Source organism: Helicoverpa zea, chromosome 12 (genome assembly GCF_022581195.2).
Source record: "Helicoverpa zea isolate HzStark_Cry1AcR chromosome 12, ilHelZeax1.1, whole genome shotgun sequence".
Lineage (NCBI taxonomy): Eukaryota > Metazoa > Arthropoda > Insecta > Lepidoptera > Noctuidae > Helicoverpa > Helicoverpa zea.
The window spans coordinates 11,093,843-11,111,221 of record NC_061463.1 but is presented as its reverse complement, the minus strand read 5'-3'; the positions used below and the strand labels follow the sequence as shown (position 1 = coordinate 11,111,221).

Here is a 17,379-nt window from a genome sequence, read left to right as displayed (position 1 = left end):
AAGTGTTTTGGCATTTTAATCATGCAATCGGAATGATCGGAATTTCAATGTTAATAACCATTTCTGACTTAGGGATCGATTTTTATGGGCTTCGGGTAACTTTGTACCTTTGTACTCATCATCCTCATCCTCCGAGCCTTTTCCCAACTATGTTGGGGTCGGCCTCCAGTCTAACCAGATTCAGCTGAGTAACAGTGCTTTACAAGAAGCGACTGCCTATCTGACCTCCTCAACCTAGTTACCCGGGCAACCCTACTAATGATGTTCAACGACAGCCGGGACCTACAGTTTAACGTGCCATCCGATACACAGTCAATGGTGTCTAAGACATACTTAGAGAGTACATACATACTTAGAAAAATTGGTACTTGCCTGACCTGGAATCGAACCCGCGCCCTCATACTCGAAAGGTTGGTTCTTTGCCCACTAAGCCACCACGACTTTGTACTCTAAGAGTATTTTTTGGACGGCCCTAAAAAGGATATAATTTGAAAATTACCGCATTTTGGTGTGCCAAGAATGGGTCGAGAGATATTATCCTCAATACCAAAGATCCACGTATCATTGTTTCGTATAATCGCTGTTCAGGTAACAAGCATGCACAATAACTTTGAATTTTACGTTTAAAATTGGCACTCTCAGCCATTTTGAACAACAATTATAAATTGTTTCTAAAAGAGATACAGTTTCTTGAAATATCCGAAAATTGTTCTGGATAGTTACAAAAAAGAGTAGAGTAATGGCAAAAATAATAAATAAGCAAAAACATTAAATTAAAGCTAAATTCTTGTTTTGCTTTTTACATGGCTCGCGGTTGCACCAGCCGATTGCGAGTTCGTTAACATGAACATCAGTCGCGCACTCAGTGCCTGAGGAGATGGCGTCTGTAGAACAAACAGCTGCATTTTATATTATAACGATCTTTGCAATATGTGAAGTGCAAGTTAACTGTTTTATTTTCCGTACTCCTAAAATTGAGACTTTGTCTCCCACGGCTATTAGAATTTCAAAGGACGATAAGATTTGTTTGATTATTTAATAAACGACTACTAAAGGTAATCATTTCTGTAGTTAAAATACACTGTTTAGCTGCGTATATCTTTCTATTTAACGAGTGCCCTGTACTTTACACTGAAACGCATTTGTTTATATTTCCAGAAACCTTTGGTGACTACTCTTATTATGGCTTCCATGGTAACATTAACAAACCAATCAAAATAACTGATGATGGCCAGATATCATTTTTTGATGCTTCCACTGAGCCCTTGCCTTCACGTAACCACATTGCAGACATCGGTAACAGATATGACATAGATGATATCAAGATTGGAGACACTGTTTACTTCTGGGTCTTTTTGAGGGACTTCAATGATACTGAACAAATCATCGGTAATCTTGAGTCTACCATAACAGGTAAGTTATTTCTATTCTTATTTTTAAGTTATCAACCTGGAAGAGTGGTTTTAGATTTATTTGATGCTGCAAGTCGTATGTTTTAAACCGCCAATCTAACTTCCACAACCCAGTTACCAGGTACTACGTTATGACTAGTCATCTGATTTGCAAACCTGCTGCCTACCAAAACTTATAACTGTGGTTATTTATCTCTTTGTGATTTCTGAGAAACAGGACGGTTTTGGTAAATACAGATGATCATGCAACTTAGAAACACAACAAACAATTTACTGTCGATCTATTGTACCATTCGCGTAACGAAGACTTGCGGCTAACTCATGCTCGACAAGAGTGTGCTCCAAACCTTTGTACAGACGCCACCAGATCAACCTACTCGAATCTGTGTTTTACCAATCAAACATTAACCCTCCACTATTGAGATAAGGTTAAAATGTATTACAGAACTTTGACAGATTGAGGTTGGTCGATGTGCTGACCTCTGTACCAAAACATATTTATAAAATTAAATAAATAAAATCCACTGTGTTGCAGAATTCGTTGGTGACAAAAGAAAAGCCAACCTTTCCTGTGGTTCTACTAAAACTAAGGTCAAAGGCCAAAAACGTGTTTGCAAGAATTCCTTAATATTCAGTGAGGAGTTCAGTCAAACCAGCGTATCAGACCTGATTCAATGGGACAAGTTAACCCAGTTCATTAATGAACCGGTACGTTCTATATTTATCGAAGCAGTTCCTTCGTGCCCTTGAAACTATAATGTTGCGAAGGGTCAGTAGCTTACGCCCCCAGTCATTCAGTTAATTTTAATAAAAGTAATTTTCGGGGGCGTCGGCCACAACTGCTTCGACCACTGCGCAGAAAACTTTTTTTCTGAAAAACAACGATCTACTTCTTTCCATAATAATAATAATCACTCACCTAGACAGTCTCTTATATCGGGTGTGTCGTTCACAATCACATTAAATGAATATACTAATTATTATTAATATACTGGTTAGTTATAATACATTAGATAATATACTGGTTAATATACAGGGTTACTGGTAAGTAGACCGCATCCTTTCAGGAGGTGATAGTATAGGTCAATACGGACAAATTTGACCCTGGGATACACTGGGCAAAAGTTAACCCGTTTCAAGATAATCGAATTTCAAGATCAGTCGTCTAGGTACACGTATAACTTTTCATTATTAGTTAAAAGTCTCATTTTTGTGGATTTTTGTTTGTTTTTGGATAGAAGATGAATCATTTCATAATAACAAACCATAAAACTGTACAAATCTCAGAGGAAATTATAGCGAACAGAAATTACTTTTTTAGTAGATATTTTCTCAAAAATATTACTTTTCATTTTTTTGTGCAGAATACTTAAAAAACATCTACATTTATATGGCTATCCAAAAAGCCACAAAACACACAAAAATCCGCAAAAACGAGACTTTTAACTAGTAATAAAAATGTATACGTGTACCTAGACGACTTGTAAAGAAAAGATCTTAAAATTCGATTATCTTGAAACGGGTTAACTTTTGCCCAGTGTATCCCAGGGTCAAATTTGTCCGTATTGACCTATACTATCACCTCCTGAAAGGATGCGGTCTACTTACCAGTAACCCTGTATGTCGATTATCACAAAGAAAAAAGAAAAATACATAAAAATAAAAAAAAAATGATTTTTTCAAACAAAGTAAATAGAATAAAAATGTGCAAATATTATAACACCATATAAAAGTCAGTCATTACAAACAACTGAAATTCTCCCTTGAAAACTGACCGCTGACAACTGATCAAAACATTCGATACTCCTAACTTTATCTCTGCTTTACACATGATGTTGTAAATTATAAACACGAAAAATGATTCCTGTGGTTAAACCACTGAATAGATTAGGTTATTTTTTTTTACAATTCGCCATAGAATATCATAAAGTATATGCGATAGGATTTAATGTGATTGTGAACGACACACCCTACGACTTTGCTTAGTACATATTTTAGTTTTTACGACGGCTCCTAAGTATACTGAGTCAACTAACAAATTTTGCGAATTGCACTTTTTTGTGTATTTACAATATTGTTATTGTTATTTGTGTTAATACACAAAAAAGTGCAATTCGCAAAATTTGTTAGTTGACTCAGGGCTGATTTTTCAATCGCCAGATAACTCCTATCTGAGGAGTATTTTTAACGTTTTGACAGCTTTTGTATGGAAAATATGTCAAACCGCCATATTTATTCCTCAGATAGAAGTTAACCGATGATTGAAAAATCAGCCCTCAGTATACTTAGGAGCCGTCGTTTAGTGGCAAATTCTATATCTTCATCCGGAATATCCATTCAACATGTACATGTCGGACAAGACGATCAGCTTGAAGAATGGATCCCTGGTCATCACTCCGATCCTCACAGAATCAATATTACCTACCCTGTTCAAGCCACTGTATTTATCTAACAGGTTTGTTCAACCTCTCAGACTAGCTTTACCTATCCTAAGAGTCCGTCCGTTAATGTATCAATCATGATCGCAATAAATATTTAAAGTTTGAAGTTTAATCACGTGAGGCTCGAAAGAGTGACGATGTTTGGCAAAGAAAAGAAGAGAAAGAATTAATATTTTCCTAGCCAATTTTCAACAATTTCCCTAGCCTTTTCCCAACTATGATGGGGTCGGCTTCCAGTCTAACCAGATGGAACAAAGTATCAGTGTTTTATAAAGATGGACTGCCTATCTGATCAAGTTAACAGGGCAAGAATTCATATTAAAATGATTTGGGTATTTTTGTAACTCATCCAAGGCATTCGATTGTGTTTCCTATGAAACCTCATCAGAAAACAGCACCATTATGAAACACAGTACTCTTCATTAGCTCTTATTGCTTCATATGTAAGTGATAGTATTCAGAACATTAATATTAAGAGGAAACGATCTCCGGGATCTTTTCTACTTTTGGGAGTGCCACAGGCTTCAATTTTTGGCCCATTTTTTATGTAACAGCCAACATTTTGTTCAGTAGACAGCAATATCTATCTAGTTTAGTTTTAACAAAATAAACCTTACGACAAAATTAACCTTAAGACGTTTCCTTTCTCAGAAATCCACCTTGAGCCCACAGACAATGTATATGGCGATAAAGACTACTCATCTGGTTTGATACGGATCGCCCTCAATTATAATTTTAGACTAGAAATCAAAGCGAATATTAGGCGGGCTGCATGGAATGGTCCAGTGTTTACAGCCAACCAACTTTATTTTAAAAACCATACAATGGGTATTGCTAAGCCCGGTGGCGGCAACTGGGACGAAGACTTCCACAATTATACTTTGATTGACACCAGGTACGAACGATATATATATGTTTTACCAAATAGCATATATTCCTTATCGATTTCAATAAAGGTGACCCATGGCAAATTCACCTCCTAGCGTGAGCCCTGATGTGACTGGCTAAACCGAGCTTAGATTTGAAGAATCGGTCGCTGGCGCTTTTCGTCTAAAGCCTCGAGTCTTTTTGCTTCGAATAACTTGACATTTTAATAATTACTAAGTAAAACAACTTTAATAAAAATACATGTCAGTTCGCTCGACTACACCAAAAGGATGTTTATATTTTGGTTGGGCTCCATTGTTGTTGATTTAAAATATTTATGTGTTTCAGAGAGATTTCTTTTCTATGTGGATGGCGAAAGGGCTGGCAAAACGGGATATATTCATAGCTTTGCTGAAGACCTGGAGGACGAAGTCAAGCACGTGTCAAAATGGCTGACAGGCACCAACATGGCACCATTTGATCAGATGGTATGAGATTTAACCCGTTGTCTGTTGGAACGAAGATAATACGCGAAACACAATTTTAGTCACGTACGAGAGGTTAATCTATACATATAACAAATCTGTAAAAAAACTTTGTTTGTACATTGAATATAATAAAAAAATAATAATTGAGTGGGATTTAGAAACAGTAATAGAACACAAATCCAAAAAAAAAATTCTGTCTGTATGTCTGTTTGTTTGTACACGCTAATCTTCGGAACTACTGGGCGGATTTCAATGATTTTTTTCTTTGTTGTATCGGTATAAAGTCTGGGCAACATATAGGCTATAATTTATCTTCGAAACTTGAAGACCTGGTGCAGAACTGCAACAGATCAACAAAACTATAAGAGATACAAAAATGGTGCCATAACAAAAATTGTTCCACGTGATGAGCATTTTCGGCTGAGAGAATAAATTTGAAGATCTGGAACACCTGATGTGGAACCCCAAGAGCCCAGCTACACTGTAGCATATACGGGTATGACGTTTTAGCAAAAGTTGTTCAATCTGATAAGCACTCTCTGTTGACTTATAAAAAATGAAGATCTAAAACACCTGATGTGGAACCCCAAGAGCCCAGCTACTCTGTAGCATATACGGGTATGACGTTTTAGCAAAAGTTGTTCAATCTGATAAGCACTCTCTGTTGACTTATAAAAATGGAAGATCTAAAACACCTGATGTAGAACTCCAGAAGCCCAGCTAGACTATAGCATTTAATATAAAGGTATGACGTTTTAGCAAAAGTTGTCAGATAGGCAGTCGTTTCTTGTAAAACACTGGTACTCAGTTGCATCGAAGCCGACCTTAACATAGTAGGGGAAAAGGCTCTTGAGGTAATAACAATAATAACAATGAGATTTAACGCAACAAAGTCGGAGAGTGGGGGCTCGTGATGTCACGTCTATGTAAAATTTGTACTAAGAAGTGACTTAACACAAAATTCAAGCGTTTTGTATCTTCGTTGTTCTTTGTTTGTGAAAGAAAAGAAAAAATACTTGTCCATTATTTTAGGGCTATCTAAAAGACGGACTATTACTTTATTTGATTCACCATGCTTATTTTGTATAATTTGTATCAGTGAACGTCTCCGACTCGCGAGACAATGAGTAGCATATTCTTTACTTGAGAAGTTCTCTAGCTAGAGATATGGATGTAGATGCGTAAATATGCCAATGACGGAAGCGCGCTTCGCGATCCGATGAGATTTCCTCGGAGCAAGTTGCAGACTGATGTTCTCGAACAGCATCAAGTGCTTCCAAACACTCTTCGGTATATCGTTGGGATCTTATGATTCTCTCCCTAGGAACATTAGAAAAGATTCGACCTCTTTCTAGCCATGGTAATAGTTTTATTGTGAAGAAGATACCTGATCAATTAAAATCTAGCTGACTGCCCCCTCGCCCCCCGCGGTGCTGAGTAGGCTACCCTGTCACGAAGATAAATGGAAAAGAATACAACACTCAAATAGCATTAAAACCAGAACATTCATTCTATAAAGTTTTGTAGTAAAAGAGTAAAATTGACGATGATATAGCATCACCATTGAAAGTCTGTCCTAAACTATTACCGCCTTCACCGCTTGGAGGTACTTCCAGCTTATTGTATGATTATACAGTGAAATTAGAGATAGCTTTCATTTCCACATCAGATGTTTCTGATCTTCGATTCTCATAAGTCAACAGAAAATATACATCAGATCGAACAACTTTTGCTAAAACGTCATTTCAAGTGTAGTAGGGCACTTGGAGTTCAACTTCAGATGTTTTAGATCTTCGATTTTTGTAAGTCAACAGAGAGTGCTCATCAGATTGCTGACCTCCACAACCCGGTTACCCGCTCAATCCAATACCTCTTGGTAAAACTGGTCACTCTTACTGGCTTCTGACTGCCCATAACGACTGCCAAGAATGTTCATTGACAGCCGGGACACACTAGCAATGACAGCTCCTCCAAAAACCGGTCATTGGTGTCCAAAATATTCTTAGAAAGTACATACGAACTAAGAAAAGTTGCATTGGCAAGTACTTGCCAGACCTGGAATCGCAGTCACACACTCATACTTGAGAGATTGGTTCTCTAAACACTAGGTCACCACTACTTTGTTATTTAAGGGTCCGTTCAGAAAAACCACTTAAATGCGGACTAATTAGAATCACTACTTTTATCCCTATGGTCACGCCTATTGCGCTTTAGTTCTTAGCATTTTGTTTAGTCTGCTGTGCTTTTGCCGTTGACGTACAAAAGTTAAATGTATGGAACGTTTCGAATGATTTTGCGTATCCCGTTGTTTTCCCGTCAACGGGCCCTTAAAATTCAACATCAGACGATTCAGATCTTTGATTTTGCTGACCCCGTAGTCGCACAAGGCACAAGGGACAGGATCCGCGTACGAAGTCGCGGGCAGAAGCTAGTGCCAAATAATGTAAATGTAACAGCCCGTGGCTAAGTCAAAGATCGATCGTAAGGTTAAGCAACGCTTGGAGCGGTCGGTACGTGAAATGTTGGCCATCTTTTCATGACGAGTTCTTCCTTGTTTTGAAGGGCATGATAAACTGGTGGATCTCAACTTTTCCTCACAACAACATCCTTGGCAGTCGTTTCGGGTCATCAGAAGCCTGATATCTAGTCTTACCAAGGGTATCGGGTTGCCTTGTTAACAGCGTTGTGGAGGTGAGAAAGGCAGACGTTCCATGTAAAACACAGATATTCAGCTGCATCTTGTTACTGACTCCAACTTTGACGGGAAAAGGCTAGGCAGATGATGATGTTTGTACCGCTACATCGACGCATATCACAAACCTTATGTGTATTTAGAATTGGAATCAAAGTATCTGTTTCTATCATTTCAGTTCCACGAGACCCTCGGTCTTCGCGTGGGAGGAGTCAACGAGGTTTCCCGTGTAGAGATACAGGAACACCCATATATCAACCATTTTGAAATGCCTGAGTTCTGGAAATCAAAAGAAAAATGGCACCCTACGTGGTCTGACGGAGCTATGAAGATCGACTATGTCAGGGTTTACGCTCTTTAGATGTTTTGTTCTTCAAGTAGCTATGAAAATAAATGACAAGACGTCACGTTACATTGCTCAATGCCTATGAAATACTTTATGATAATAAACGCACATTTTGGAAATATTTTCGTTACAATTTTACCCCTGTCCAAAAAATCCCTTAAATTTTTTTGAATAAAATCCATGACAATATCGCTGCAAAGGGAAAATGTTTTAATAAGGAGGTTACTAACATTTGCCCTTTATCTGTCTTATACAAGCATGAGATATTAAATTTAAAAAAAAACGCTTCAGAACCAGGCAATGACATTAAAGAGTGCAGGTATTTCTTGGAACCATTGTTTTTTTCCTCAACACATAAATTGCAGAGAAAAGTATTTTTTACTTCTCCAACAATGGCAGTGGGATCTGTTATATAGAACACTCGCTTCTCTAATTAATCCCCTAACTGCGATAATTTATTTATTTATTTAAAATACTTTTTGCACATTGTACAACGGCGGACTTAACGCCTTAGGCGTTCTCTGCCAGTCTACCTTAGGGTGGTGGTGAAATAGAAGTGGTAGGTGCAACACAATTTGAGCATCAGTGGAAGATAATAAAAATATATATTTATGCATATATAAATATAATATATATATATATAACTATATATATACAACTGTATCCAGGAGTATGTAGGTATGTATGTAGTAGATAATCCAACTTAACCCGAAGTTGATAAAGAAATTAGCTTGCCCCTTTCCTTTACCTCCACACCAAATTACATACAAAGTGCTCAAAAAAGTCTCGTTACAGATTTAACTGAAATTTGGTAGGCAGGTAGCTTCAGCTAGGATACATGTTCTCCCATTCAGGTATGGTAAGTAGTTTCCTCAGGAAGCGGGTTAAACCGCGGGTAGAAACTATAATAGTAAAAAACTAAAATAAACAATGGCATCTATAATCAATAAGAATTTCCAGTACAGACCTAACACAAAATGACAAGATTTACAGCTGATCCCAATAGACTATTTTGATATTAGCTCTGAACAAGTAATGTCAAATATTGATATCAAGTAAGGAAATCAACAACCATATAAAATATTGGCATTAATGCACTACAAAGGATGAGCACAAACAGGAAAATACAATATGCATATTGATTTCATATTTTAGCATAATGAAATACCAAAATACTGATTAAGTTAACTTGTCTGATATTAATACTGGTCTGGGCGGAATATTAGCGTCAGTATCAGACGGTCGTTTGTCCAGACATGACGTATTTACCCAAGTTATCAGTTTTGCTCTTGTTCGCGATATGTGGCGGTCAAGTGGACAGTCAAAAGGACCCGACTCCGAAAGTAGAGGCCTTGTATCCTAAAGGTTTTAGAGTCACCTTAGATGGTAAGTTATTTCAAGTTTTATGACATTTTCGATTTTCACGACAAATAAAAAATCGGTAAAAAAACTTTTAAGTTAAACGGTTTTATATCTTATGTGCACTGAAAAATAAAAAATAAAAAAAAACAGTTACTTACCTATAAACCTACGTAGGTGGTCCCGGTCATATTAGACTAAAATAAAAACGTGGGGCCCATTCCGTAACTATTGCTGTAATACTTTCTTCTAGCTAGCTAGATAGGTGTGGATTGCATCGACTTACTATAATCATAACTGGAGATTTTGACAATCAATTATCAGCCGTAGCGGCTTCATCAGCGAACGCCGAGCTCACGATCTACCAAAGTATAAAGATATGCTTTGCCATAAGTAGGATTTCAGAGGGCCCCACGTTTTTATTTTAGTCTAATATGACCGGGACCACCTACGTAGGTTTATAGGTAAGTAACTGTTTTTTTTTATTTTTTTTTTTTCAGTGCACATAAGATATAAAACCGTTTAACTTAAAAGTTTTTTTACCGATTTTTTATTATTTAGTTTTTAGTATTTAATGAAAATGCCTACCGAATATTCTTCATTCTATACATGGGTCAGCAGCGGTGAGGGAGTGCTAGACTCTTACTGACTAAAAACCGTTGTTTTTCGTCGTAGGCCTTTTATGTACCACGACCACGGTAACTCTTTAGGACAATCCCGCAGCCCAGGCAGGCTTTGGCCCTGTTGGGCCCCGTTGGGGTTGCTGACAGTATTCTACTTGAGTAGCCCTTTCATTTAATACCCATATTGAGGGGGTTGTGGAAAAATATGTAATCTGCCATTTTGTACCGGCGGCCATCTTGGATTTACAATGTTATTGATATTACTATATTGTATTGTCATCGGAATTAAAGGTGTGTACCAAATTTCAGATCAATCTGACAACAGGAAGGCACTGAAATTTTAATTTCTAAATTTGACCCAAGAATGAATAAATAATAAATAAAACAAACGGGGTGAGCTAAATAAAACCGTTTAAAAAGTAGCTTCAGGAGAGGATGAAAGAACTAAGTGTGTACATAGACTGATTTGATTTTTTTTTCAGTGATAGTCCATTTCTACACTATTTAAGACTGTAGTCTAATTTTTATACTGGTGAGCGGTATAGTTCTCACAGGAAGCGGTTTTCAAAGTAAAAGAGTGTATATTCAACGCATAATTGTTAAAATGTTTATAATTTACCGTGATAAGTATTTTTTTTTTGTTGTTATATCTTATCACAGAAGTGGTAAACTTTAGTTACTTTTAGGTGAAATATTATTCTCAGTACATTAATATGAATAGTGGCAAAAGACATCTAAAAATGCATTCTGTTCTGTTCTGTTGTAAAAACTTCCGCATCGATTAAAAAGTAGCCTATTGCCGTTTTAGCTTCAAGACTATCTGTAAACCAAAACAGATCAGATAAAACAAAAAAAACGATTCGATTTTATTGATTTTGGGTCTCTTCAGTGATGTAAAATTTTAGGTAAGTATATAAAAATATTTTGACCTTTAAATAAGAATCTTAAATCATTTGTCACTGCAAGAACTGCAGCAGGTATGCAAAATAGCTTGCTAAAGAGAGAAAGAAAGAACAGAAAAATATATCCACATCGTTATTAGAATAAAACCGTACAGAGTATTCCTGTCCTATAAACAGGAGCCAATCGATTACAAGCATTATTATAGCTCAAGTTCACCAACAACATTGGTAAACGTCAGTTTTCTTAATACTACTGTTCAACATGACTATTTTCACAGAACATTTTAAAAGTAAATAATTGTTTTGTAGAAAACAGATGTTTATGTCGTCAGTGAACTTGAGCCTCACTCGGGTCATCTTCGCACAAGCTATATTATTTTTATTCGAATATCCTTCAATCGATCGGCTATTTCAAAGATTAATTTAAATTTAATTTTATAAATTTATTTATTATTTATTAATTTATTTAATAAACTAATTCAAAGATCGGCTATCGCATATCTACTAAGAAACAGTCTTTCCTATATATGTACCTACATATACAATATTATTATACAGAAGAATCAGACGCCGATAAAAGTTCATTAGGTCAGGATTGCAATAAAAATAAGTAATGGAAACTCCGCTGAACATAATTTGCTTCACGTATGAACAATAAGGAATGTTTATTATAATATAATTATTCACATTTTGTTCCTAAACTCTAAGTATACATACATGTATGTATCTACTGATTAAAGGGAAAGCTTGGTGATTAATGTAATAGCATATCTTCACTCAGGGATACTAAGTACCTCCAAGAGTAGACGAAATTTTGGAATTTCGATTGTTTGAAACCCACTCTCGAAAAATGCATTTCTTTGATTTAACCTAAGTACCCTTTTTTCTAGACGACAACTACCAGTTCTTCGGATTTCGTGGAAATATCAACAAACCATTCGACGATGGGATCAACGAGGGAGAAATTAAAAAGGATATTGTTAACAAAAGTCGCGGCAAGTGGATATACACGAACCGCGATGTGGCCTTGAAGATCGGAGACACTATATATTACTGGATCTTTATAAGGCAGAATGGACAGGGTCGTATGATCACTGAACTGGAACACACGGTCACAGGTAAGTTTGTACCAATTGTACAGACGCCAGCAGGTCAACCTACCTGAAACTGTCAAATTTTACCAAGCGCACACTATTCTTCCACTATTGCGATAAGGTTGAAAATTTATTGAAGAAATTTGACATATTGAGGTAAGTTGAAAGAATAGTAAATAGATAATCTAAATAAAGACAAGTCTGCAATTGATCTTACAATCAATCTCATCTTCGGTATCATTGAGTAAAATAAATAAAATAGTCCCGTCCTTAAGATTGCAAATAACCGTTGACATTTTATTTCAGAATTCGTGAACCCTGATGGCACGCCTGTAAAACCTTCAGGTGGTGCGCAGCCTGCAACACAGGCACCAAACACAAACACAGCATGGGTCTGGGGCGGTCCCACCGCAAATGGCAATCAACCCTCAAACAGATTCGACCCCCCTGGACCCGACTGTCCGATTTCCAAGACCATGGTCGTAGGCCTAGGGAATATATGCGCAGAAACCTTGATATTCAATGAGGAATTTACTAAAACGAAGCTAAGGGAGTTAACGCAGTGGGAATCGTTAATCCAGTTTCCCGATGAACCCGTATGTTCTAAATATAAAATTACCAGTTTCTTCGCTGCTCCTTTAGTAGTTCTTATTTTAGACTTCAGTCAGGTCTATGCAGAAATTGAGAGACTCTTTAATCCCGTTTCCAATATTCTATGTATATGGCTGTTGTTTTTTTGATTTTACGCTTTATTGACATAGTTATTTACAACACAAAAAAATATCCTAGTAAAACAATAAAAACACTATAAAACGCGTCAAAAAATTCATCCCCATCGCTGACAACTGGGAGCGTACCCAAGAGGCTGGCAGCATTACCTCGTTGGATCGCCATGCCGATCCTCTGTACGAGGAGCCAGCCTTTTGGTCACGAGAAGCGTCAAGCATCTGTTGTTTTACTTACTAGACCTTAAAGTTTGACATTACTTTCTTGCATGAAGCTAACGTCAATATTCTATGCCTAGAAAGCAAATCATCAACATAGAATTTTGGGAACGGCCGTGTTCTATAGGTTCACAGTGTTCACAACAGTGAACCAATTTTTATTCTAATAGTGGTTTTAACATTGAAGAAAAAAATCAATTTTAAGAGTCCTCACCAGAATTTATGTCTTTAATTTAATTGATGTCAACTGTCTTCTCATACTTAGTTTTCTTGTCAATTCAGGACTACCCATTCAACTTGTACAGACCGGAGAACACCATCACTTTGGAAGATGGTTCTCTGGTCATCACTCCAGTCCTGACTGAGTCAGACACCCAATCCCTTTATGCGGTTATGGATTTATCTACCAGGTATTTTTTCCCAAGTGACCATTTGCTTATTCATAAACTTGTAATGTATCCATCCTCCGAGCCTTTTTCCCAACCATGTTGGGGTCGGCTTCCAGTCTAACCGGATTCAGCTGAGTACCAGTGCTTTACAAGAAGCGACTGCCTATCTGAACTAAACTTGTAATCTATAAGTACCTATAACAAAGACGTTTTTTATTTCTTTGTATCGTAAGGTCTTCGAAACTACTAAACAGATTTTAAAAATTTTCTACACACACCATTCTCGAGTAACATATTAACGCGGGTATTGTACAGTTTCAAACATTTCAATAATACATATTATGTGTACGTTATAAATATATCAGAAAAACATGGTACCTATATAAGCTACTATAGAAAAATAAAAATGTAAAATCGATCTCAGTGGCGTGCACTTGGAGAGGCCTATGTCCAGCAGTGGACTGCGATAGGCTGATCATGATGATGATGATGATGATATAAGCTACTTGGTACATTGGTGGTGAAACCGCGGGTGAAACCTAGTAGCATATAATTTTATCACTCACTTAGTTTAATTTTAATATGACTTTGACGACGGGATTTTGATTTCGTATATTTGTCGTGTTTGTGTTCCAAACTATGTCTGTACCAAATTTCACACAAATCGGTTCAGTAGTTTAGGCGTGAAGAAAAGACAGACAGACAGAGTTACTTTCACATTTATAATATTAGTTAGGATAAATAGAGTCTTACGTTACTTAATTTATTTTAGTTAAGTAAGTTACATATTTTATCCTTGTTTTCAGTTGCACAGGTAAAATTAATTCACTTGAATGCCGGAGGGAGGGTGTCGGAGCTCAAATCCTTCCACCTGTGACCACGGGCAAGATATCCACTCGACACACCTTCAGCTTCAAGTACGGGAGGGTCGAAGTACGGGCTAAACTACCTTCTGGTAGCTGGATCGTACCTGGTATAGTTTTGTCTTCAATTTGAAGACTCCATTTTACACCTTTATGATATAAAAACTTGATGCAGAACGAATGCTTTAAGTATTTTTCTCATTGTTACTTTAACTTCTGTTATGTTTGGTTTTGCTTGTAAGTGTACCCGATCACTGCAATCATTTAGTCAGCTGATAGTTTGTTTGGCCTCAAATCAGTATGAAGATGAATGATGGTACGCACATATCAGGTCTCATACCGACTAGAAACACTGACTGTAATCAAGATTTTCTTTAAAAAATGTCGGGTCAACCGTCGTCGGCCATCTTTTAGTCTGAAGTATGCGAGTACTCTAATAGTAGATGTTTGAGAAGTCTTCTCTCTCTCCACCAGAGATCAATCTGGAACCAACAGACAGCGCCTACGGTTCAACCAGATACGCATCAGGTCTGATGCGGGTGGCCTTCGTTCGGGGTAACCTCGGTCTGGCGAAGAAGTTGTATGGAGGCCCAGTGCTCACTGACTCCGGGCCCTTCAGAACTGCCCTGCTGAAGGAGAAGATCGGCATCGACAACTGGCATAAGGACTTCCATAACTATACCATGGTTTGGAGACCAGGTATTGCTTAGCGAGATTAAGTTTACGTTTAATTAGATTCTGTAATTATTTTTATTATCATAACAGATTCGCCTTACTTTTGGGACCTTGTTGGATTATTTTGACAATAGTTTTGTATGGTCTGTGTTCAATAACCTGTTGTAAAAAGTAAAAACTCGATCTCAAAATTATTTATTCAAACTTTTTGAACGAAAAAAATTACTTTTTGAATTTAAAAGACACTCCCCAAAACACCTTTTCTATGTTTCTATGTTTTTCATCCTTCACCACTTCCTATATGTTTTTCATGAAAAGAAGAAGTGGCGCAACAAAGTCCCGAGCAACACATGTCCGTCTGTAAAAAAAATCTTCAAAATCAACGCATTCTCTGTTTTCTGTTATAGATGGCATGGAGTTTCTGGTTGATGGAGAGCAGTACGGCACCATCAGCCCCGGCGGGGGCTTCTTCGAGGAAGCTCGTAAGAACAGTGTCCCGCATGCGTCAGTTTGGCAGAGAGGAACTGTCATGGCGCCCTTGGATCAGATGGTAAGACTTTTTATAAACTTTTTGCTTTATATTTTTTCTAAACCCTTAAAGGTATTAGATGTCCCTCAATTTTGGGACAATTGGGGCTGAATTTTCTTCTGTTTTGTTTACTTTATGTTTACCTAACTTTCTTGCCCATAGTACGTAGATACGTACATATACGTAGATCATAAATATAATGCAGTTACGTTCATCTTATAACATTATTTGTCGTTAACTTTTCTACTCATACACGTTTCTTCTACAAACAGTTAATAGCACTTAATAGCGTTTGAATTCTCTCCCAGACTTGTAAAGTATTAGTAGTGGTTGATTCCTAAAAATGTTAAGAAATGCTTTATTCTTTTTTGTAATTCCAGTTCCATCTAACCCTTGGTCTTCGCGTGGGAGGAGTCTACGACTTCGATGATGGCTTAGAAGGCAAACCATGGAGGAACACCGCTAGCAAGGCCATGCTTAACTTCTGGAAAGCAAAAGACACCTGGTTCCCCACTTGGTATAACGGAGCTATGAAGATTGATTACGTTAGGGTGTACGCTCTTTAAATGTGGTTTCTAACGACTGTGAACATAAACGATAACCTCCATGTAAAATGGCCCTTATTTTGTTTACTGACGTAATTTTCCCTCCGTTGTCCTTCTTTACGTAGCTCCTGTATTATTATGGAAACCTGGACTTCACCAATGGGGAATACTTGTCATAGCTCTGCCGAGATGGCGCCACTATCACTAGGACAAACTCCCATTGCAATTTGTAATTATGTATTCATAAATTATCTACAATAGTGATGTCATATTGTGATAATAATCCATTATTCCTAATTTGTACTTTAAATATAATGTATTTTTATCAAGCTTTGAACTATTAGCTAATCAAACCAATGTTTAGTGTTTACGATAGTGCTGCACTCTTGCGACAGAACTTTGTACTTTGTCTAGTCTGTCTAAATGGCTCAAAACAAGTTCTCACCTAGGTACAATTCTACGCTGCCACGAAATAAAATTATTAAAATAGCTTTCTATGTCTTCTTATTTTTACGTTCTTGGAGCAACCAACTCTCCATTAAGATATTCTCCAGTTATATAACTGACTAGCTGTTTTCCCGCGGTTTCACCCACGTCCCGTGGGAGCTACTGCCCGCACCGGGATAAAATATAGCCTATGTTACTCGCAGATAATATAGCTTTCTAATGGTGAAAGAATATTTAAAATCGGTCCAGTAGTTTTTGAGTTTATCCATTACAACCAAACAAACAAAGTTTTCCTCTTTATAATATTAGTATAGATAAGTATTAGCTCTCATTGAAATCAGGCTAATCGGAGTTCATTGAAACGGCGTGCACTTACATAATCATTACACACATACACAGTATTCAAGATTCTCATCAAGTTTATTCACAAATTAGTTAACTTGACAGCGGGAATCCCGATCCGGTACATTATTACCAAAAAATCGATTTAGAGTTCGCACACACTGCACAATTTTTGTGTTTCGATAGTATGTTTGAGCTTGTAAATCAGTATGAACATAAATGGTAGTACGCACATTACAAAGATCAGGCATTTAGCTGGTTTCAGACAGACTGAAAACTTTCATTGGAGCCAAGATTCTTAAAAAAAAAATGCTGTTTCAGCGTGCAGGTACTCTTAATTTAATTCAAAACACTAATATAAGGAAATTATTTAATGAGGAAGGAAAAACTGAAGTACTCATTCGTTTATCTTAAAACTGTA

General features: G+C 37.0%; 1 protein-coding gene and 1 pseudogene across 1 annotated transcript; both read left to right on the top strand.

Moving 5' to 3' along the window:
- Positions 1-459: 459 nt before the first annotated feature.
- LOC124635362 lies at positions 460-8,365 on the top strand (annotated as a pseudogene).
- Positions 8,366-9,482: 1,117 nt separating this feature from the next.
- LOC124635048 (beta-1,3-glucan-binding protein-like) lies at positions 9,483-16,660 on the top strand. Its single transcript, XM_047170825.1, has 8 exons — positions 9,483-9,632; positions 12,021-12,248; positions 12,531-12,820; positions 13,451-13,578; positions 14,364-14,530; positions 14,895-15,119; positions 15,503-15,645; positions 16,005-16,660. Exons 1-8 carry the CDS (start codon positions 9,503-9,505, stop codon positions 16,188-16,190), a joined length of 1,497 nt encoding a protein of 498 aa, XP_047026781.1. The 5' UTR covers positions 9,483-9,502; the 3' UTR covers positions 16,191-16,660.
- Positions 16,661-17,379: the final 719 nt, after the last annotated feature.

Coding starts and splice junctions, on each gene's coding strand:
- LOC124635048 (XM_047170825.1), top strand. CDS start 9,503: ATGACGTATTTACCCAAGTTATCAGTTTTGCTCTTGTTCGCGATATGT. Junction 12,249..12,530: donor ACTGGAACACACGGTCACAG/GTAAGTTTGTAC, acceptor ATTTTATTTCAG/AATTCGTGAACCCTGATGGC. Junction 14,531..14,894: donor TGGTAGCTGGATCGTACCTG/GTATAGTTTTGT, acceptor TCTCTCCACCAG/AGATCAATCTGGAACCAACA.